This window comes from Heloderma suspectum, chromosome 9 (genome assembly GCF_057233095.1).
Source record: "Heloderma suspectum isolate Gila_16-S chromosome 9, 16-S_ref, whole genome shotgun sequence".
Taxonomy (NCBI): Eukaryota; Metazoa; Chordata; class Lepidosauria; order Squamata; family Helodermatidae; genus Heloderma; species Heloderma suspectum.
The window spans coordinates 28,714,245-28,738,583 of record NC_139466.1 but is presented as its reverse complement, the minus strand read 5'-3'; the positions used below and the strand labels follow the sequence as shown (position 1 = coordinate 28,738,583).

Sequence of the window (24,339 nt, the reverse complement as noted above, 5' to 3'; positions counted from 1 at the left end):
CCTCTTGAGAAAATTTGCATTCCTTGCTCATGCCACTTGAGAGGCATGTATTCCTCATTCTTCATTTATTTAACATTTTAATTGTGTTAAAGCATCAGGATCCATAGGATATACTGAATCCCCCCCCCCCCCCAGGCCATAGACAGAACTATGTTGTTCCTCTGACCCTGCCAGGCAGTGTTTAGGCTAAACAGTGAACTCTGATATTAGAGCTCTCTGGCTAGTGACCGTCAATCCTATTGGATTATGCTCTAAATTGCAATAGTAATAAGCTTGAGAAATAATTGTGTCTTTGAATTTTCTTAGCTAGAATGGGCAAAAACTGTTATGTAGAGAAAAAGTGGTTATTTTGAGGACGTTTCCATTTCACTAGTGGTGTGTGATTTTTGATGTTTAAAATACTATCCATTTAATTTCATTTATTTCTAAAATGTATAAAAAACTCTATAGCTAATAGTTCTTGGAGCGATGTACAATAAAAAACACAAAATCTATATAAACCAAATTAAAACAACATAACAAAAAGACCTGAAAGAGCAAAAAGGTCTTTCCCTGGTGCCAAAAAGACAACAAAGTAGGTACCAGGCAGACCTCTCTGGGGAGGGCGTTCCATAACTGGGGAGCTACTACTGAAAAGGCCCACTCCCAAGTAGCATCTGCCATACCTCAACATGCAAGGCTACTAGGAACAGGACCCCCAATGACAATCTCACGGCTTGGGTAGGAATATACAGGAAGAGGCAGTCCTTCAGATACTGTGGCCTCAAGCCATGAAGGACTTTATTGGTTAACACCAGCACTTTGAATGGTGTCCAGAAATGAACTGGGAGCCAGCGAAGATGATACAATACTGGCATAACATGATTGTAATGCACATTTCTAATCAGTACTCCAGCTGTCCTGTTTTGTACTAATTGAAGTTTTCAGATCATCAAGGGAAACCCCACAAACTACACTCTGCAGAAACATATGTTACACCTTGTTCCTCATTCTATTCTCGGCCATTTATTGAATTTGTAGTAGCTGAATGAGATTTGCAGCAGTGGCATTTATTTTAAAATGGACAAAAAGCACAAGTAACTGTTGGCCCATTAGAAAAATGCCAGACAGTCCTCTGGTTTTGAATTAATTTTCGAATTCGCTTTGTCATATTCCAATACTATGTACCTGTGTTAACAAATTGACTTGAACCCCTCCCAGTGGAGCAGCTTGGGCAGGACTTTCCAGTACTGGGGAAAAGGCGGGGTATAAATAATAATAAGGGCCAAGATCCAGAACCTCACAGCCCAGCCCCCATCAAATAACCACCCAGAGAGCGGCAGGTGATGGAGGCAGTGGGCAAACAGGCCTGGCATTTGCACCCATGCCAGCATTGGCATGCCAGGGCCCAAAGGCTGACACTGCTCACCACAGCATCCTTAATTCTAAAAACATTTTATAGACAGGATCAGCTAGCTGGCCGGGCATGTATGTACATGGTTACCGATGCACATTTTACCATTTTTTTACTTTTAAAGTGCTTATTCCCAAGTAAATGTGTTTAGCATCAGGGCAGCAGAAGCAAACTCCTATTTTTTAATTTATAAAATGTTTATCCAGCCCCACATTGTAGTCGTGTAGTCACGATGGTGCTGTGATTTCAGTGAATTTAAAATGTGAAAATGCACGTCACTATTTCTTTTTATAAAAATCAGGATTGGCAAACAATTTTGTGGGGGAGGGAGGATTGCATAACATATCACAAATGTAGAAGCACTTGTGAAGGATGGAATGGCTGTGGTGGGGGAAGCAGAGAAATGGCAGTTGTGTGCTTCACAACTGAAGTAATGTACATGGCCATCTAAAAGACCTCGCTTGTCAGACGGTTAAGTCCATGGTCTGCAATTACCTAGCTACCACTGATCCTTCTTTCTAATGCAGATCTGCTGGACTGCATCTCCCATTGTTCCCAGCCAATGGCCATAATGGCTAGGAATGATGGGAGTTTCACTCTAACACATCTGGAAGGCACCAGGTTAGGGAAGGCTGTTCTAGTGTTTTGAAGGTCTTGGTTTTTCAAAGGGAAAAGACTAAATGCAATCACGCCAATCTTGAGGATCTAAGCTGTGTGTGCATGCGTGTGTTTTTGTTCACGTGCGCACAAACAGGCTTCCAGCAGGGTACATCAAGCTCCCATGGTTACCCTCTGATCACATAAGCTGGGGGAGGGCTGTACTAAAGGACACCAGCAGAACAGTGTGCAAGCAGTTGCAGGGCTTTGGATCAAGGCCAAAGAGTACAAAATAGGGTAATACAGAAGTGCTTTATTGAGTGAAATCTTATAGCCCAGTCCTAGCACTACTTTTGCATCCCATATAAGGGCTCGAAGGAAGGTGTACCAACTGCCAAATCAACCTAACATCAAACGGGATATTTGGCGGATGCCGTAGAAAAGTAGGGGATGCATCCATTTTGTCATGAAACGTGGCTGCAATTCTGGTTTTAACTGATTTGACGCCTCTTAAAGTTTAAATTAATTTAGTTGGAGGTAAGTATCAGTAAAATAATGTGACTTGCTTGCAAGTAGATGTTTTTAGGATGTGTGTGCTTGATCTGTTTAAATTTGCTTGCCTTCCCAATACTTTCCAAAATGTAATCTTGAAATCCTCAAGATGGCTCTGCCTGCGAAAGTCCTCCTCTAATCAGTTGTAAAAGTGAGGTGTGTTGAGGAAAAGGGCTACCTTACCAGTGAGTACATACCTTAGCTAGAATAATTATCAAGTCACTGATACTTTTTATTTACATGAAAGCTTACTTCTTCATTGAAGCATATAAAAAGACTCTACATCTGTTTCATTCAGCCAGGAATACAAAAACTTTTTTTTTTTCAAAATGTAGGCCAGGATCCAAAGAACCACACAACTTGCCCCATGTGCTTGCTGGGCTCAAGTTTCTCAAACAGCAGCCCCCAGCCCTCACCCAATCCTACTTGGCAAGCTACCAAGACCCCTTTGAAAATCAGAGGGTTGGATCCAGATTAATGTTGGATCAACTGCGCTGTCGGAATTGAACTTCCCTGCCCCTTCCTCTCCAGACTCCTAAAAATGTTACACAGAGTGACACTACTGAATGAGGTGAGCGGGGGGGGGGGGAGAAGGGAGAACCCCAAAAATCAGACAAAGGGACCTTCCACAAGCGGAGCCCTTCTTGTGGAAGGCAGTGACGGATCCAACCTACATTGTCATTGTGATGTGGCAAAAAGGTGCCTAAAGTAGTACATTGAAGCTTTTGGGCATACCTAAAGTAGTTGCTTGACTCCCAGCAATTGTGATTTTTTTTTTAAAAAAAAAGTCATTAAAATATTCCAGAATAGCACTCAAGGCTTCCTGTTCATTTATTTATTTAAAATATTTCTTGACTGCCTTTCAGGGCAGGAGCCCTCCCAAGGCGGCTTACAACAATAAAATAATAAAAACAATTAAAATATTAAAAGTGATAAAAATGTAAAAACAATAAACAATTAAAACCAACAATATGCATTCATGCATTTTTGTGATGTCTGTCTTGTTAATAGGTAAAGGTTGGCCAGATGGAAAGAGGACATCATTGGTTGTGCAGAGGAGGGAATTTTAGCTTTCCTCCTTTTAGTTTGCTGAAATGTCATCTTCTACATAACCATCAGAGTGGCAATTCTTCAGTTTCTTTTGATCTTCGTAAGAAAAGTTTCGTAAGGGGATTTCTAAAGATCAGTATTTCCAACAGCTCCAAAAAGGCTAGGATTGTTGATAAGAGGCTATAGTATACACTGGTTCGACTTGTTTCCCAAACTCCAAACCAGAGTTCGGGATTCTGGAATAGGGTTTCACGGGCTCCTTTCTCTTAAGTGCTCCAATTTCCTCACTTCCCTGGGTAGCATTAACCATTGATTCCCTATCACAGCTGTGTTGGATTAATTGTGACCAACACTGTGTTTGCTTCCTAACTAGGGTTGAATGGTTTTCCTCAGTTCCATTCTGATATTGTTGTAATAGTATATAGATTCCACTGCATTTGAATTCCTGCAGAAATTCTGGATTTTGGAATGTTGGCAATGGATTTTGCAAAATCTTCCACCATTTGCACACTATTGGACTACTGATGAGGGAAGCAGTTAAAAACAATCCATTCCCAGTTTTTAGAACTATATACAAAATTGTTTAGTTAGAAGAAGTTATGCAATGTAACATGCTTTGGGGGGTACCTTAAGTTGGGGAGGTTCCTCCCTCCCAATTTATTTTTGATATTTTTAAGGTACAACTTGCAAAAAATAGGAATTGTACCTCCAGCAGAGTAACAAACATTTGGAATTCTATTCCAATAAACATATCCAATAAAATGGAACTTGAAAATCTGGGGTGGAATGTGTCAAAGGTGGCTTCCTTAAGCATCTCTACTCCAAACAATGGTTTGGAGGCAATCCTGGTTGGCACTAACCACATTTGGCTCCCATTGAGACATAATGACAAACTATGGTTAGAGCTAACCAGGGAAGGGAGAATGAACTCTGTATGTGAGAGTAGGAAGAGGTGAATATGCCTGCAGAATGTTCCCGTGTAAACCATGGAGAAGTCTGAATTGAGTCATGGAGAGATGAAGTTTAGAAAGCTTGAGACACGAATTGGGATAATTTCATGCAGGAAGCCACATGAACACGTGGATATTCTGTATGTCTTTCCTTAGCATCGATAGAAAGTCCAAAACCATTTGTCTTGGGGGGGGGGGGGGTGTCGATATTTGCATATCTCTGAGCCATGATGCAAGTATTTTAAAATCCAACATTTTGGAGAATATATTATGTATTCACTGCAATGTAAAATGTGGAAACTGAAATTTGTGAGGGGGGAAAAGGCTTTTGCTTAATTATTTGAAGGCAAATATTTCAAATATAGCCTAAATTAAGATTTGTAGCCTTATCTTTCCTGTTGTGTCAGTTCTGTTTGCTGCAAAAGCTATAGATAAGAGAAGATAATTTCCCAGATAGCTTAGGAGTGAATCAGCTTACATTGTGAAAACATATGTGGGTGCGTTACCTCCCTGGGAGAAATCTCAGAGCAGGTTTTGTCGCTTGCATATTCCATCCTAAAAAAGCGAGGATAACACAGCAGCTCTGTCAGTGCTAGCCAGAAGGCTCAGCAGTCAAAATACCTCCATCGACCATGGCTTGCTACCAGTCATTGTCCCATCGCGTGGCTCCTAGCCACACCACCTGTGCAGGTAGTCTTGTATGTACATACTGCCTGCTTCATTCATTTCACTGAGAAGGGTAGCTTCGGGTGTGTAGGTTCCTCTTTGTAGGTGCGTGGCAAAGGCTCCTCAACTGTCACAAACGGCTGCATTGAAGCACATGCGTTACATGCTACAAAGTGGGTAAGGCAACATTTTTTCTTGGACCAGCATGACATAAGAGTGGGCAAGCTTTGCGGGGGGTTGCACGGAATCTCAGGGCCAAAACAGATTGAACACTGAAGAGCCATGAATACCACCCCTTGCATTCTTTACAAGGGTGAACGGTAGCTGTGGGGAGGGGGGGAGATTTTTAATTGGAAAATGGCCCAGGAACAGGTTCTGCCCGGCCATTTAACAGTTCTAAAGAACTAGCCAGGATGTTAGTTGGAGGGTGCCACGCTGAGGGAGGCTGCACTAGAATCTATTGGCAGATCTCTTGGGTCATATCTAGTTGGGCTCTTCGGAGAGGCTTGAAAAGGAACAGAGATGCTACCGCCCCTGCCCCCCCCCCCCGGGTTTCCTGTGCTTTTAGTAGGCGCTCTTGCTAAATTTCCTGCATGTTAAGGCAACTGCTAAAAATGCAGGAGTCCACCTAATTTTATAAGTGGCAACTCTACTAGCTGGATACATCACATCTGTTTGAATGTTCAGTTTTATGAAGGGCATAATCCTATGCATGTTTAGACAGAGGAAAAGGCCTACAACTCCCAGCATGCCCCAGCCAGCAATGCTGGTTGGGGCATGCTGGGAGTTGTAGGCCTTTTCTCTGTCTAAACATGTATAGGATTGCACCCTTATTTGACAGAGTAGTATAAAAGTGGTCTAAAATCTGTTGTTTTTAGACCTTACTTTGATTTTAAACTTTTTTAAAAAAAATTGTTTTATTATATTGTTGTGTTTTATGGTTTGAACTGCTGTGAACCACCCAGAGATCTTCAGCTACTGGGCAATATAAACATGGAATAAATAAAAAGACCAAGAGACAGGTAAGGAACCAAGCTCACAAATACCTTTATTTTATTTAACAAAGATATAGCCATGACCACCCCTGTACAATGTCAAAGGCTTATCAATACACATACAAGCCGTATGTGTTGACTCCAAAATGGCCATCATTCCCCAGGCTGGCAGACAAGAAAAGGGGGAAGCCCAAACCCGCAAAGCAAATCATTACAAAACCCAGTAAAGCAATATTTTGTAGCTGCATAGCCAACACCCGCTTTGGACCATTTTTAGTCACAAAATTCTCCATCTCCTGCCTATATTGTAGTGAATTGCTTGGGAATTTCGCCAAGAGTATCCAAGCATGCTTGTCCAATTCCCATTCGTTTCAGTGGGTTCACAATCAACTTTCCCCTTTATGTATGCCTCTTCACTTTGCTTTCCCAGATTTCAACAATATTGTATAAAAACAAAGCAAGAGAGAGAGGTGAGCTTCAAACTATATTCTGGCAGAACAGAAAACACCTAGTGCCTTTCAAATAGATCCCATTTCTTTTTCTTCTATTTTTAACCTATAAATAGGCCTATTCAATAGGCAGAGATCCACTACCCACATACAGCAGCCTACTTGAGGTACATAAATTAGCTTTTCCTTCCTGCCTGAGAATGAAAAAAAATGAGGGAAGGGGGAAAAATATATGGTATATGAGCTGAGCTGAACATGATGGGTCACAAATTGTGACCTGTGACTTGCAGGATCTTCTAAATCCATTAGGCATGACCAAGACCCATTATGTTATTTTTACCAAAACTGAACCAAGGAGGAAGCAAGAAGCTTCCAATTAATTCATTGGCGTACACATAATAGAATGAGCCCCGAGCTATTTTTCTCCCCACTTTAAGCTTTCCCACATTAAAAAGAAATGACACCACCCACCACGTTGAAATTTTAATTTCCATGTAAATTTCAAATCACTTTGACATCTCAGTGTTAACAGAGAGATCCGGTGATTTCTTTTCTTTTTTTAGTTCACCAAATCTCGGTCTAATATGCACCTCACACATATGGACAGCTCAATCCAAGTTTACTCAGAAGTAAACCCCACAGACTTCAATAGGAATGACTTCTTTAAGCATTCACAAGACTGCAACCTTAAAGCAGTTGATCCAGTTTCAGAGAACTAATCTTTTATGATGGTGATGATGCCAAGTTGAAGTTATGTTGTTAACAAAACAGCTTTACTGGGCAAAGCTCAGGTGTTTTTTTTCAGTACAGAGGATAAATAAGAAAAAAAAAACTCTTAAGTGTAAAATAGGAAATGATGTAATATCAAGAGAATACTAGTACACCTTCTAACAGTTACCAGTGGTAGAACAAATTCAGTACTATTTTTTTTAAGGCTTAGTCCTCAGGAAAACTGTGTCTTGGGAGATTACAGTAATCTACCCTCAACCCTCCAATGCACACTCCGAGGACTCTTTTTTTATTATTCCTTTCATCCCTTGTTTTGTTCATCTAACATAGCTTGCAAAAGCGACCTGGGCAGTGACGGTTTCAATTCCACATTCTGTGCTGAACACCTACTGGGCTTATGGAAAGGCTAAACTCTTACATGGCTGCACCATCACCAATCTGGCATCACGGAACATGATGTCACTTTGGCAGAAACACCAGTGCAAATGTTCCACATCAAATCACGAGGCCAATCCTGAGAAAGGATCTTTTGCAGCCTTTCTGCTGCCCGCCCAGCAAGCTTTTCATTTATCATGAATGCAGTCCAGAGAAAGTTAGGTGCACGTTCCTTTGTGGGGTAAAAAAAAATCAATGGCATTTAAGTGCATAGTTAACACATGTCATCTGTGAACACATCACTACTCCTCCATCCCAGCTGTGTACTTCCCAAACTAGGTGAGTTGGAGGAGCATCGTCTCCTTCACTAGCTCGAGGGGAGTGTTGTGAGACTTCTACGGCAGGAAAGGCCTCACTTGTGGTCATGCCAATCCGAGTCGTGCTGGTGATCTCAAAGTTGCACGGGTGATAATACAGTTCCCAAGCCACTTCTGAAAACACCCATAAACAATAGCTAATTTTCTCTGGATGGCAACCATTAATACTTCCAACTTAAGTTGACCGCAACTTCTACAATGGAAAATGATCAATTCACACCCACAACACATAGGATTTTTTTTTCTTACACCATGAGAAGCATACAAACAAGTTTACTATATACAACCTAAGTTCAAGCCTTTCCACTTGACCATACACAGCAATGTGACGACGACAACAACAAAAGAACAGACTAGCAAACAGGGTCAGATTTCAGAAATGGAGGACAAACATGTACTTTGGCTAAAGTGTAACGTTTGCTTCCACTGTGTGTGTCTGGTTTTCAAAGGAGAGGGGATAGTTCGCAAGATTGTATGTAGGGAAAATATATTAATCAAATAGACATGATTTACAACAGTGGTTGTCAAATGGACATGCCTTGCTAAAGTGGTTGTCCTTGATCAGCAGACAAATTAGAGTAGATGAGCTTTCCTGGAAAACAGCTTAGCCACCACGAAGGATCTTCTTGCAATGGGCAACAACAGGAAAGGTTTGGCTGTATTCTAGGCCAAGGGTAGGCGGACAGTAGACGAGGATCTAACAATAAGCTACCTGGGTGATTTTCAGTAGATCCCCAAGAGTTTCTGATTCCCAATACTTTAAGAAAAGCAAATAAAATTGCAAGGAAAAAAAGATCTCTACCATGGCTGGTCTTGTGCTATTTGCTTATCTCTCAGCCTTAGTGTTCCTCATCTGTAAAATGGGAGTAGTAACTGGTTGCTTTAGACAAGTTCTTTATTCAGCTCTGCTGGCCAGTTTGAGCATGTGGTGTTAGAAGCCCCTGGTCTGTAGGAATCCACTTAAGAGATTTGTATATGGTTTACAGGGTGCTTAAGATAACTGACTCGGCTCACTGAACCACCTTTTTCTGTCTGGCCCTGGTTGGTAGACCTCACAGTTCTAATAAACAGCATAATAGATCCCGCAAGCACAAAGTCTGTTCACTCCTGTTCTAGGCCACATTCTCAGTTCCCATAGGTCAATGGGATGAACAAACTGGGCGGTGCCCTGCATAAACTCTGCCCTAGTGCATGCCTCATTGTCCTTTTCAACGCACACCAGGGTTCCCCAATTGACAAGTTGATACAGGTAAGGCTGAAGGTACCAAGTCTGAAAGCCACTGGCTTGAGTAATCAAGGTCAAGACTTAGCCATGCCAACCCACCCCCAAATCTGACAATGGAACCAATTACCTAGGGAGGTGGTGGGCTCTCCCACACTGGAGGTATTCAAGACGAAGCTGGACAGCCATCTGTCAGGGATGCTCTGACTTGGATTCCTGCATTGAGCAGGGGGTTGGACTCGATGGCGTTGTAGGCCCCTTCCAACCCTACTATTCTATGATTCTATGGATCTTTTGTATCCTGTACTGCGCCTGTAATGCTTTCCGCCGACCCTGGCTGCTCTTGAGTTTCAGACTTGAAGCAATAATTGGGGATGGGGAACAAACAAGCAGAAAAATAATGTAACAACATTCATTTGTATGCGAAAGTCCTCTGATCAGCCGTGACTTGTCCACAGGACTTGTTCATTCCTGAAAGAAGCAAGCAGTTCTTTAATCGGAAGTAAAGGATTCCTGTTGCAAAACAAACAAGACATGTTATGCATCCACAGGTGTTCGGTAGAGAGATACTTTAAAAGACAAATTACTATTTACCCTGATCGCGTGCTCAAACCAGTCTAACACCCACCTTGTGACTTTGCAAAAAACAAACAAAAATTAAAGATTTCTCGTCTAGGATGAAAAGGGCTGCTCCAGCACTCTCTAGGTAGGGATGTCAGAGAAATCCGCAACGGAACCAAATGAGTTTAGATTTTTATGAATCCAACCTGCGGATTCCGCAGAGGACCGGCTTTTCTCCATTGGGCAGATTCCGCAGACTAGCAGATCATTTTTCTAACCTTTGGGAATTCTGCACAAATTTCATCGCAAAAAAATATGCAAAAAAAACCCAAAAAAAACCTGGCCAAAAATGCATATTTTCCCCATAGGCTAAAGCATGAAAATGCGCATTTGGGGGGGTGTATTTTGTCGGAATTTGTGCGTTTTTGCATGTGCAAATTCATGCAAGTCTCATTTACATAAATTCAGAAACTAAAAAAATCCAATTCTGTTGACGGGCGGATGATGGCATGAAAAGTGCCTCATAATCCACAATACGCAGACGGCATGAATTTTACATAGATTTGCTTGGGCGTAGAACCCCCAGGGAGCCCCCTTAATCTAGAAGACGTGGGACATGCAAACTGAGAATTCTCTTAGGCTGCATCTGATCTTCTTGAATACTTGAAATGTTAGTGTTGTTAGGGCCACCCTCTGGAGCCCATCCTCGCTCTACAGCTTGAAAACATCCAATGGAAATGTTGCCTTGGGTATGCAGAAATGGTTGAATAGATCTCTCACTTCTGACCTTTGCTTTCAAACTTTTGGGTTGCTTTAAAAAAATATGGATACATATTTTGGGGTCTGGATTTCATCCATGAAAGGCCAGGCATCGCCAAAAGCAGATTTCACTTAAGGGCATTTGCCTGCTTCCAAATGCAATGGTGTCAACACCATGAAATCTAAGTCATATGATGCTTCATTTCAACTTTGTTCCAAATGTACAGCCACTGACCCCTAGAAGGGTCAGCAAATCTGGAAAGCCACTTTTTGAAATATTTAGATCCAATAAGCTATGCTGTATCCAAATGGTGAAAACACCTCCATGTATGGGAGTCCATCATGCAGTCAGGTTCGTTTTGCACTAAGCCCCTTCCAAAGAGCCTAGTTTTACTCCATTGTTCTACCATCTCACCTACAAAAGTCATCAGATGCCCCTTGGATGAGTAGAAGGCACTCATGCTTCCACTTGCATATGGGAGGTGGGGGGCAGCAGATTTCCGCCAATTTCCCCCTGCAGCTGTAGTCCCCTGTGGCACATCCCAAGCTGTTTGGGGGTGGGGGTGACGGAGGCACTCCGAGGAAGGAGGAGGTGGGATGGCCCTCTTGTCTGAGTGGTGCTCTGCTCACACACGTCTGGATCTGACCCTTTGTGTGCTGAGGAAAATTCCGGTTACCTGAGTATCCTCCTCTGTATTCTGACCCAACACAACTATCAGGCAACCTTCCCAGTTTTTACTTGCAACTGAATTGTCTCTTGTATCGTAGCAGCTAATAAACTTGAGCTACGAACCAGAAAGTTTCTGGTTCAAATCTCACTTCTGCCCTGGACTCACTAGCTGACTGCAGGCAAGTCTCCCTCCTTCCCTCTCTCTCACTCTCTTTCTCAGCCTCAGTCCCCCTATCTGCAATATGGGTATAATAATGATGACTTGCCTTACAGAGTTACTATAAGGATTACAGCTAGGTAATGCATGTGAAGAGCTTTGAACACTTGAAAGCACTATACTAGGCTTTCCCAACCTGGTGCTGTCCAGATCTTTTGAACTTCAATTCTCATCAGCCCCAGCCAGAATGGCCAATGGTCAGGAATGATAGGACCTGTTAGTCCAAAATATCTGGAGGGCATTAGGATGCAGGAGGGTGTGCTTCATACAAAGGTTAAGTGTTTTTATTCTCTCCCTGTCAATCCACCTAGTTCTACCTTAGAGAGCAATCCTGTGGCATCTGGGGGGGACATAGGAGAGTTCAGATTCCTGGATCTGAGGTTGGAGACAGTGCTCGGACCCAGGAGTCTGAGCTCCCCTCCCCCTTGCAGACGAGGCAGAGAGAACCACGCCTGCTGCCTCTACGAGGCAAAAGCGACCATCAGAGAGGAGGGAAAGGGGCCAATTCTGTGGGCAGGGAGGGGACTGGGGAAGCAGGGATACAAGCTACCAAGCTTCCTGCTCTACCCCTCCATGGAGCCCTACGTCCATGAAATGCCCATCTAGCAAAAATGCAGAGCGGGAGAAGCACGGGGGCAAAGATCTCCTCTGCGCCCCTCCCACTCTGCATAGGATTCCCATCAGCCTCCAAGTTCAGAGGCTGAAAGCCATCCAGATAGGATTGTGCCCTTAATCTCTTATTTGATCAGCAATCACATCTCCTTATTTTTTGCCTATTGCCTGTTCTGTTTCCTTTTTAAAAAATATTGCTGAGAATTATTTTTTAGAGACTCACAGTTCCCAGGGCTCCTAGGTTGGGTTGGCCACAACAAGAAACTGGTGTATATTTGTAGCCTAGAAAAGCCTCCCAACATTGTGCTTAGCTCTGCCGACAAGTTTTATTGCTTATCAGACATTTCAGGGTTAGGGATGACCACCTGCACCTGGAATCGAATAATCCAAGCTCTCTCCTGGCAAGGTTCATTTGTGGTACTCTGTAAAAAGGTGACTTTGTCATTAGATTTGCTGTACCACTGACACAAATAAGACTGCAACCCAAGTTGGAATATTTATTGATCCAAGAACACTACCAAGAAGAGGGCCTTTTCCGCTGTGGCAGCCCGGATGTGCGTGGAACTACCCGGAGAGTCTCGCCTGGCACCTACATTGTGCTCTTTCCGGCACCAGGAGAAGACCTTTTTATTTTCCCAGGCATTTTAGTCTTTTCACTCCTTTGTTTTAAACCTGTTATTGTATTTTAAAGCTAGCATTGCTGCTAGCTTTTACTCTGGCTTGTGCTTTTATCCTGTAGTTTTAAATTTTAAACATTTAACTGTTTCCATTTTATATTGTATTTTATGATGTATTTTGTGGTTTTCATTGTTGTGAACCGCCCAGAGAGCTTCAGCTATTGGGCAGTATAGAAATGTAATTCATTAATTAACTCACTCACTCACTCACTCACTCACTAACAAACAATGGGGTTGAATCCATCATTCTGTAGTTGGAATCTCCATTCCACTAATGGTAAGTGCCTCCACCTGATTTTCGGGTTTCTTCCTCCTTCACAGCTCACCCCATTCATCAGGGTCTTCTGACCCTCTGTGTAGCATTTTCAGGGAGCTCGAGGAGCAGCTACGGAGAAGAGAGAGTGGTAAACTCTGCTTCCTCTAGGCCAGCTGAACATGCCTAGATGTGGGTCCAACCCAGTGTCTCCAGTCCACGAGAACTGCACATGCGCAGGATTTCCATCAGGGATGTTGAACCTTTTTCACCCTGAGGGCTGCATGCCATTTCAGAGAAACTCTCAGATGACGCATTCCAGTGGGGGTAGTGGTGGTGTGTGTGTGGGGCCTGAAGGGGTGGCCCCCCGAAATACAAGCATTGTAGCTTAAAGCACTTACTGCTAGTAACTAACCCTTAGGAGAGGCATTTCAGTCTTTTAGGATGGGAGAAAGATGGATCCCAGGCAGGTCAGATGTGGCTCCTGGAACTGAAGTTCTGCAGCCCTGTTTTACATCGTTGCCTGTGGGCCAGGAAACCCATGGAGGTGCCTGCAGAGGTTTTCCTCACTGTAAGCAGCTACGCGGAATGCACAGTGCTCAGAAAAATGGCCAATGGAATAGCATAACTTTCTTAGGTGGCTTCTGGAACATACATTTCCCTAGAGAGGACTTACTTGCTTCCACATTTCTCCAGTTTTCTCAATGACAATTGTCTGCGATTCCTTGACGGGCGAAGTGACTTTGTAGTCATCGGACAAGAGGCCAAGGATGGGATATTGATTCCTGTACCTGGCGTTTGAAAAGCATCTGTCAGCATTGCTGCTGAAATTCTGCACATGACACACTAAGCATTCTAACAATGCCACACTTCAAATGGCTTCAGGACATTTTTCTTGCTCTCTCATCATACTAGAACCCAAAGGGGTCATCCCATGAAGCTGATGGGTGGGAGATTCAGGACAGATCAAACAAAGTCCTTCTTCATGCAGTGGACAGTTAAACTATGGAATTCACTTCCATAAGATGTAGAGATGGCCACCAACTTGGATGGCATTAAAAGGGGATTGGACAATTCATGGAGGAGAAGGCTATCGATGGCTACTAGTCCTGATGGCTATATGCTGCCTCCAGTATCAGAGGCAGTATGCCTATGTAAACCAGTTGGTGGGGAACATGGGCAGGAGGGTGCTGTTGCACTCATGTCCTGCTTGTGGGGTTCCTGTGGGCAGCTGGCTAGTTAGTGTGGTTGGACTAGACTCAAAGGGGCCAGAATTCAAATCCGCACACAGCCATGAAGCTCTATGGGTGATTTTGGGCCAGTCATCATCTCTCAGTCAAACCTACCAGACAGGGTTGTTGCGAGGATAGCAGAGGAAGGGGAGGGGGGAACCATTTCGACAACTGACTTCAATAGAGGAAGTTCAGGATTAAAATGAATTAAAAAAAAACAGAGAACTGAGATGCAAATTCTATTCAAAGCAACAGGAATGAACAACAGATAAACTCAAGACCTTTGAAATGCTCTACAATGGATGCTGTTTTCGTCCACCCAGATGTATTCAAACGACAAACTATCTGGATGTTTTCAGCTTCCTACCACTATGGACACTGGGCTCAAAATCTCTTACTTATTTCAAATCCTTCCCCCAAACCCACCTTTTCCATGAAGCCTTTGGCACAACCCCCAGTGGCTCCCATGCCTTACTGCAACTGTTCTGGCTCTGGGGGTCAGACTGCCTCCTAGGACACACCCTGACAGTCAGATGTTGTCAAGAGGCAGGCCCTCTTGAAGGCCCTTTGCTTAGCCCAGAAGCCTTCCTTTGACATGGTCGGACTCCTTTCTCCATGCAGAGACAGGCACAGAGCAATTGGTCCATGCCGTTCTGTGCACAGAGAAAGGGATCCTATTCTTCATCCGCGCAGAGAAAGGCTGCCTTCCTCTAGCACTGAGAACGGCGCTAGAGAAACTGGCGGGCCAGGTGGGGGAACTTTGGGGGATGGATCTGGCCTGTGGGCATGAGGTTCCCCAACCTTGCTCTAGTGTAACTCAGCCTCTAACTAAACCTGAGTGTGAGTAACTGCAACAATGACACGTCACTTTCCAATGTAACCCCTGCCTCTAGTTCCCATTCCATTCCTTTATTTCCACATGACTTCAGTTAAGACTGTAGGCTCCCTTGGGCAGAGACATGACCTCTTGTAAACAGTATGCACCATGGACACTGACGATAGCTAACCAACTTAAATTCAAAACTTACAGCACAACCCCCTTCTGGTCATGCCCTAGTGCAGCCTTCCTCAACCTGGTGCTCTCCAGGCATGTCGGAATACAACTCCCATCATCTCCAGCCAGCATAGCTGCCCTACTGTAAGTCAACCTGAAACTAACCCTAAGCACGTGCATCGGAAACAACTGCATTTTGCTTCTCTCTTTACTCCTGTTTCCATTTCCTCTGTTGACTTCCCCTAGGTCAAATTTTAACTGTAGGTTCCTCGTGGCCAGAGATCTGCTCTCTTGTAGTCTGTAAAGTGCCAGGTACATTGACGGTGTAATATACGAAAACCAGTAACAATAATGGTAATGACAGCTGCATGCAAAGGCCTTACTTTTTAGTGATGATTGTCTTTGTTATTCCTTGGGATGGATTGATAGCTAGTTTTTCTTGCTTCAACCTGAAGAGTTCCTGAGAAAGATTTAAAAGAAAAGACTGTTTCAGGCCAAAGGAGCACCTGTTTAATACATAATAACACATCAAATATCACAAGTAAAAAACTAAACACTCTAATCTTTCACAAGACATGGGCTTGTTATAACTAATGACCACTTCACATCAGGATTCTGATAGAGAGGAATTTAGCTATGCTTAAGTCTCATTGATTTCAACGAGACCAGCATTCACCATAAGGCTGCAATCCTAAACACACTTCCTAGAGAGTAAGCCTCATTAAACATAGTGAGACTCACATCTAAGGATTGCCTTGCATGTCTCATTGCGTTCAATGGGCTACATCCAAACTTAGTCATACTTAGAGTAGACCACTGAAATCAATGAGACTTAAGTTAGTCATGGCAAATTAAAACCCATTAAGAACGTAAGAAGAGGGGTGCTGGATCAAATCAAAAGCATATCTAGTCCAGGATTCTGTTCACACGGTGGCCAACCAAATACGGTAACGGGAAGCCCACAAGTGGTACATGAGCTCAATAGCAACTTCCCGGTTGTGTTACTCAGCAGCAACTGAGACTAAGAGGCATACTGCATACTGGAGGTAATAGGGAGCCATCCTGACCAGTAGCCATTGATAGCCTTCTCCTCCAGGAATTTGTCTAATACCCTTTAAAGCCATCCAGGTTGGTGGCCATCACTCCATCTTGTGGTAGCAAATTCCATCGTTTGACTATGCACTGTGTGAAGGAGTATTTCAAGTTGATTTCCAATGCTTTCAGTGAGTCTTCTTTAAGTCTGGATCCAACCCAATATGAATTAGGTGCATCTAACAACATTAGGTTTGGGGCCATGGCGTTTTATTACATGTGTAGGGAAGAGTGAGAAAGCCGAGTGAATGGAACAACACTGCTGAACACCCCATAAAAAATAATCTCAACATAGATAAGAAAGGCAAGAGACTACATAAGAGGGGTGTAGAACTTCCAGCCTATAGGCCTAATCTGGCCCAATGGTTTCCCTGATCCAGCCTGCAGAGTCTATGGGGTTCCTCCAGGGGGCAGGGCTTGGAACCCCAGATTCCATAGAGGAAACCCCCACTGTTATCTCCAACCGACATTGGAAATAACCGTAGGGATTCTCCCGTCCAGGGCCAGTCCTACCACTAGACAGGGTGAAGCAGTTGCCTCAGGCAGCAGATGCTGGGAGGCAGCAGCCAGGTGTTCAAGGAGAGAGCTGTGTGCCTTGCAGCCTGCCCTGCGTTCCCAACGTTAGCCTGCTGCCTTCAGGTTCAATGGAGGACATTGTCCCATCATTAGCGCTGAAGTCAGGCTCATCTGCCATTCCAGCCAGTGTTTGTACACAGAAGGGAGGGAACACCATCTTGTCCTTTGCTTTAGCTAGAGAAATATCTTGGGCCAGCCCTGCCACTCTCCTAGGGGATGCAGGCAGTGGGGGAGTCTTCCCCGTGCCAGGAAAAGCAGCCAATCTTCCCCACACCGGAAGAGTTGAGAGGTGCCCCCACAAGGGCACCACACAAAGCCCGGGACTCTGCCAGTGCCAGGAAGGCCAGCTGTTCTTGCCTGCATTGACAGATTCTCTGGCCACACGCAACACATTTTTTTCTATTTTGGGAGTGGGGGGTGTACACTTTTTTTTGATGTGTGAACTTAAAAGTGCAGATATTGACATCTAACTGCATTCCAGTTCACGTAATTCGAATCTGGTAAGTTTGCGTAAAAATGCAAACTGAACAAATTTCTCCCCCATCTTTACTTCTAAAGTGGAAATGCACAGGACTGCCGTGTAAAAGTGATTAAAGGTGCAATCCTATGCATATTTAGACAGAAAATCCTACAATTCCCAGCATTCTTCAGCCTTTCATACCAGCTGGGGAATGCTGGGAGTTGTAGGACTTTTTTCTGTCTGAACGTGCATAGGATTGTGCCTCAAGGGTGCAATCCTATGCATGTTTAGACATTAAAAAAAAAGTCCTACAAGTCCTAGCATTCCTCAGCCAACCATGCTGGCTGGAGAATGCCGGGAGTTGTGGGGGGGGGGGGCGTCTGTCTAAACATGCATAGGATTGTTCCCTAAAGCAACCCAAACTCTTTTGGGCCATCCTGCGACATGGGGGCAATCCCTGGTTTATCCCCCAGGGCGAAGGCGGGCAGCACCAAACAGGCACCCTTTCTACCAGCCTTCTCAAGGCAGAGCTGCTTACCTCTTCATACTGCTTGATGGTAGACTCTCTTTCTTCAAGCCTTAAAGTCAGCTCTTGCAGCCTCATCTGAAGGTCAACATCCGTCCCTTGCTTCCTTGAAACATCCCTCTGGAAATCACATAACTCGGACTAGAAAGAAGTGAACAACAGAGGACATGCTGCAGAACGTCAAAAAGGCAGCTCTGCTATAGATAGGCTTAAAAAAAGAAAAAGGGTCAAGCAATGAAACTGACTACTAAGGGGGAAAGAAGCTAGTGTATCAAGAGTGAAGAAACCAAGAAGTCAACAGTTTGAATCTCACACCAGCCACAATGTGGAGATAGTAACGCTGACCTATCTTACAGGCGGTAGTTGTGAAAAACTACTGATATAATTTATGCTTTAAACTGGGACTTTTTAGTTTTATGCTTACTAAAACATTTATATCCAGCCTTTTGACCTGAAGGTCCCCCAAGGCGACTTAAAAACAAAATTGGATTAAAACAAACAGTCAACAAACCTTTGCAATCTGCATTACTACTTTGGGATATATAGAGGAAGAAAAATTCACAAGACGCTTTCTCTGCATAAGCCTCCACTGAACTTGGGGGATCTGTGATTCTGATATCCCAATGGTTGTTTTGTAAAAGTGCAATCACAGCTGTACATATAAAACTGGCTGGGGTGGTGGGGAGGTAACCCCTTTTCTCCATACCATTTCCCTGATTAAAGTCCTCTTCTCCAAAGCTATGATTTGTCCATGGACAAGCACTCAAGAGAGGGACTGGGTTTGCATGATTGCAGCGTGGTTAACAAGCCACGGCAGCTTGTTAACCCCAACATGTGTGCCGACAGCTTCCCCTAATTAGCTTCACTGACACGGCTTGCTTTGTCATCTGAACCCAGGAGGCATGGTTTGTTCAAGGGGCCAGCAACCCTCAAATAACCCATAGGCTTTTGTTGGATTATTTGAGGGCTGCTACCCATCCCAAACAAGCCACACCCACAAGGGTAATTAGGGAACTCCGACCAGCATGCAACCTGCACACGTGGTGGGGGAAATAAGCCATCGTGGCTTATTTTCCTCACTCCAGTTGTGTGAACAGGCCCAGGGCCTTCTCAGTCGTGGCCCCTATTGCTATGGAACTCCCTCCCAAAAGATATACAGCTGGCTCCAACTGTGGCTGCTTTTAGGGGAGCTTTAGAAACATGCTTGTTCTCTCTGGCTTTTAATTGAAAAGGTCTTATGGTAATTGCTGCTGTTCAATATTTGAAAGTGTTTTAACTGGCTTATTTTAAAATTGTTTCAACTTAAGGTACCTTAATAATTTGATACCGAATTCTATAGTGTTTATATTATATTGTATATATTTTATTGTTTATATTTTAAGTTGCCTTAAGAAAACTGTGGTCTTGAAAGGTAGCTAAGAAATGTATTGAATGTGTAAAATCTATCTATCTATCTATCTATCTATCTATCTATCTATCTATCTATCAGCTTCCAAACCTGGTCAGATTCAACCAGTGGAGGCTGGTGGCTCTGATGTCAATGGGGCAGTGAATCCACTCCAGGTTTCAGTCAGAGCTAGTCAGAACACTAAAGGAGCTATCCAAGGTCCTTTAGAGATCTGACTGAAACCCAGGGCAGATTTGCCACCCTAGTGACATCGGAGCCACCAGCCTCCACTGGATTCAACTCAACCCAATGCCTGATATTTACAAGTTGTACAAATGCACTGGAGGTGTTCCCTGCACCACACCCTGCACCCACCCCCATATCTCCTCTAAAAATGCCAACACACCCTCAGGCAACGGATCTCTCGGTCCTTATCCTCTCTGAGTTGGTTGATCATCTCCACGTAGCGGCTGGACAGTTCGTCAGTGGTGGTCTGACCCAGAGGATTAGAGGAAGCCTGTGCCAGCAGAAACGTTTTGTTTAGTTTCACTTTCAAAACAGAAAACAGCACAAATGCTCTTATATAAACCAGACTCACTTTCACCCAAATGGAAATCACTTATCCTTCGAACTGACATATGAAGATGTCTACCAGGGCTGCCATCATGTCTCCAAGGTTTCTGCTAAGATGGTTTCATTTTATTTTTTAGACCACAGGGGTTAGGAGGAGCTGGAGCTAGAACCAGGAACCCACAGACCTGTGCATCTACCCTCACACCACCTCCAATTCAGGCCAACTTTTGGAAGCTCAGACATTCGGCCCAGCACTAACAAAGACCTGTCTTTCCTTACCTGCAGTCTCAGATTCTGGATTTCTTGCTCCAAGGCTCGTTTGCTGTATTCCAGATCTTTCAGACGGAAGTCCCGCTCTCCATCGCTGTGCCGGAGAGAGAGGAGTTGCTCTTCCAGGGAGCGGCATTTCAGGGTGTACTCTCGGAGGGCTTGCTGTGAACACACAACACAAGATCAAACGAGCTTGGATGAGCGTCCTCCCCACCTTTTTGGAGAATTGAATTATGGCAGAAACATGCAACCTCACAGACAGTCAGAGGATGTGTTATGCATTTTCACCCCCTCTCGTTGCAGCTGAGGTGGGGAACTGTTTTGGGTGGGGGCCAGATGACCCCCCACCCACTCAACCCTCCCTGGACCGAATGACTTTAGGGAGCTCCTCCAACCACCGGCCAAGTGCACTCCTCTCCTCTTCCTTCCCAACCTCTTCTTATCTCCTCTTGTTATCTCCAATCTGTGCTTGGAGATAACACATGGATTCCTCTCCCTGCCTCCTTCCCAAGCCTCTGGTAGCCTCCAGGGCCAGGCCTTGGGAAGGGGGAAGGGGCCCATGGAGGGAGCCCAAGCCACTGCGGCCTGGATTAGGAACCTTCGCAGGCCAGATTAGGTCTGCAGGCCGGAGGATTCTCACCCCTACATTAAATTAAGCAGACCACCATCCAGATAGACTTCTGATTTTCAGAACAGTAGTTAGCCACCCATGACAAACTACAAACTTCTTTTCAAATCTTGAGTTGAAGAAGTGCCATGCAAAGGATAGCGGGGGAGGCGCAGGGACCCTGTCCTGCCAGCTGCCAGAGAAAGAAAAGATCTCTCTTGCCAGAAGTATGAACCAATCACTTGCTGAGAGCTTTTGAAATTAGGCTGTAGGCCACATACAGTCCTATGGCTGCAGTTGCTCACCCTTGCTTCATGGGAATATGCAAACTTGCAACTTCCATTCCCACCTTTACCTGAAAACAATACAGTCCAGGAAGAGTTTTGACCCCTTGGTTTTGCCAAATGTACAAATCCTTCGAGTCCTGAAGGAATGGTCACATCTGAAGGGAAATCTGGCATCTTCCCCCAAAGTTTGGGTAAACAGCAGCTGCATCCACCCAACTAGGGATGGCGGAGAATTCTGCCACGGACTCTAGTGAGGCCAGATGCTTTAGAATCCAGCCCCCCGGAGTCCGTGGCGGAACTGAACAATCCCCCCCCGGCCACCCCGCAAAACCTCCCCAGGACGGAACCTACCTTTTGTCAGCTGTCCACGGGTGCGAATGGCGGCCCTGGTCTGCAGCCGCCATTTCCCTCACTCCGTTAGCCGTGATAGGCTAAGTAAGTATTTAAGTAGAGTCTGCTACGCCATTTGCATCCCTGCTCTTTTCATGATAGGCTACAGAAATATATACGTAACCTATTGTGGCAACGCAGGGACGCAAATGGCATAGCGGCCGCCATTTGTGTCCCTGCATTAGCCGTGATAGGCTATGTATATATATTTACGTAGCCTATCACGGCAACGCAGGGACGCAAATGGCATAGCAGCCATCATTTGCATCCCTGCTCTTTGCCATGATAGCCTATGTAAATATATAGGTAACCTATCATGGAAACACAGGGATGCAAATGGCGGCCGCTAGGGCAGCTGCCATTTGCGGCCCTGGCCAGCAGCTCTGCGGACTCGCCACGGAGCGCAGCCAGCCTGGGAGAATTCCGGGGGGGGGGGGGGGAACGGATCGCCTCCCCCCCACCGCGGGTCCCTGGAACGAAGCCAGGTAAGTGATCCGCCCACCCCTACACCCAACACATACAATTCCCCAGTTCAAACATTCGCTGAACACTTGGAAGTGACATTCTGGCCACACAGGTAACATACGAACCAGCCTTTTATTCTGCCCAGGCAGAAACCACCCTTGTCTAAGAGGAAGGTGGGACGTGGAGTTTTCGATCCACTCATAAGCAAGCAAGCTTACCTGCTGTTGGCGATTATTCTCTCGCACCGATGCCAAAAGGGTTTCGTACTCTTTCACTTGAGACTCTTTAAAAGCCAGGTCTTTCTGAAGCAACATCTTATCCGTTTCCAGTTTCTGTAAAACCATAAGACACTGTTATTATTTTAAGGTCTGCTTTAAATTCAGAGAGACATACGTTGCTATAGTGAACATGGGGAACATGAGATCCTAAGTGGTGAAAAAGGCAAATTTTTATTGCAAAGAGTCAAACCAAATCTGAAAATGGGTTCAGAAATGCGGTGGCCTTTTCCAGTGAGATGACCTGAACTAGAAGTGGAGCTGAACTCCCCAGAACCAAAGTCAGGAAGCTCTTCAAAAAAAAGTGTGGAGGAGGTGAGCTCTTGGGCAGTACAGAAATGAAATGAATAGAATCATAGAATAGTAGGGTTGGAAGGGGCCTATAAGACCATCGAGTCCAACCCCCTGCTCAGTGCAGGAATCTAAGTCAGAGCATCGACTCCAGTGTGGGAGACTCCACTACCTCCTAACATTAAATAAATAAATAAATAAATAACCAACCAACCAACCAGTTGGCCATCAGCAACCACAACCAAGCCACAAATTTGACCTTGCCTAATAAAAGGCCTGGGAAGACTGGGAAATCCTGTTGAGGCAAGGGGCACACGTGGTTCTCTTTCAGTAAAGAAATGGCTTGGGACCACAATACCTGATGCAGTGCCTCTCCCGGTATGAACCTACTTACCTGTACACTACAATTGTCATCTGAGGGCCTCCTTTGAGGGAGGCCCAGAGGTGTCAACAAGGAAGAGTGCCTTCTCAGTGGTGGCCCCCTCAGTTAAGGAACCGCCTCCAGAATGAGACCCACCTGGTGCCAGCACTGTCATTTTTTTGGCACCAGGTTAAAACCTTCCTCTACTCTCAGGCATTTGACAGCATATGATAGGGCTGTTGTTGTTTTAACAGGTCCTGGGATTTCTTATTGTTGATTGTTAAAAACTATTATCTATTTATATGTGTCTGTCTGGATGTGTTTATCTATTGTGTGTTAATGGTTTTAAAATTATGTTACAAGATTGTATTTTCAAGGTTTTTAATCTCTGTAAACCACCCAGAGAGCTTTGGCTATTGGAAGGTATAGAAATGTAATAAATGATTGAATTCCAGGGGAGGAGTCCAACTGGCACACAGTGGTGTAGTGATAATTTCTGAACGGCACACACTCATCATGACAGTCCCCAGAGCCACGCCCCCAAGAAGACTCCAAAGACAACTCCCCAGCATGGTTACCCACCCCCAGGTCATCCTGAAGATGGACAAGCTCTTCCCGAAGGCCGCTGAACGTAGCAAGGATGAGCCTCAACGACTTATTGGTTGTTACTCTCATCTAGGAAAGAAGGGAAAAGGAAAGCACATTTATTTTCAGATTTATTTTGGCGCAACAAGATATTAATTCAAAATCAAAACCATCAAGTTAAAAAATATAGCTAGCTTCTGGTTCAGACATGCAATCGACCTGAAATCCATTTAAACGATTTCTCAGATCATTACAAACATTTCAGCAAAAGGTTATATGTTTTACTATTAAGGCTGCAATCCTATGGATACTGACTAGAGAGTAAGCCCCTCTGAAATCAATACAACCTCTTTCTGAATAAGCATGCGTAAGACTGCATATGTGAGAAATGCCTTAGTCTGCTGTATATTATTTACTTGACGCTGACCCACTTTATTGTTAATGTTATGGCATTTCTGTTTATTTTAATATTTTATTACACACAGACACACACACAGAGTCCTACCTCCAGAAGGTAACGGATTTGCTGCTTTGTTTGTTCTGAAAGCCCTTTAGGAATCAAATTCTCAATGTCTTCTGTCTATTTTGTTTTTAAAGGGAACAAGAAAGAAAAGGAGTATTAGACCTTATTCTTTACATTCAAGAGCGCTCTTATCGGGCGGTGTGTGTTTTTTGGCTATGGACCTGGCATCACTGGAATACATAGTGCATATGTTTTTGGCAAGTTAGTTATATACAACTTGTTGAAAGCATGGTGACCTCCAAATCTCTTGCACAGTCCGTCTCTTCAAAGTGGAAAAGTCAGCACTGGAGGAGGACACCTCCCGGAGGAATCTGAGATGAGAGATAACAGTAGGGCTGCTG

At 44.4% G+C, this 24,339-nt stretch overlaps 1 protein-coding gene across 2 annotated transcripts in view; it reads right to left on the bottom strand.

The window, feature by feature from the left end:
• Positions 1–6,227: 6,227 nt before the first annotated feature.
• The window catches only part of POF1B (POF1B actin binding protein), a 53,685-nt gene continuing 35,573 nt past the window's right edge, over positions 6,228–24,339 (bottom strand). Inside the window, exons 7-15 of one of the 2 annotated variants that reach the window (XM_084814016.1) lie at positions 23,981–24,055; positions 23,473–23,565; positions 22,182–22,295; positions 20,224–20,376; positions 19,778–19,888; positions 17,997–18,125; positions 15,714–15,790; positions 13,781–13,895; positions 6,228–9,868 (exon numbers count right to left, since the gene is read on the bottom strand). In XM_084814016.1, coding sequence (XP_084670142.1) covers positions 9,848–9,868; positions 13,781–13,895; positions 15,714–15,790; positions 17,997–18,125; positions 19,778–19,888; positions 20,224–20,376; positions 22,182–22,295; positions 23,473–23,565; positions 23,981–24,055 — 888 coding nt within the window. In that variant the 3' untranslated portion in view covers positions 6,228–9,847. The remainder of the gene's footprint in view (positions 9,869–13,780; positions 13,896–15,713; positions 15,791–17,996; positions 18,126–19,777; positions 19,889–20,223; positions 20,377–22,181; positions 22,296–23,472; positions 23,566–23,980; positions 24,056–24,339) is intronic. The other variant, XM_084814017.1, reaches the window with a different exon arrangement.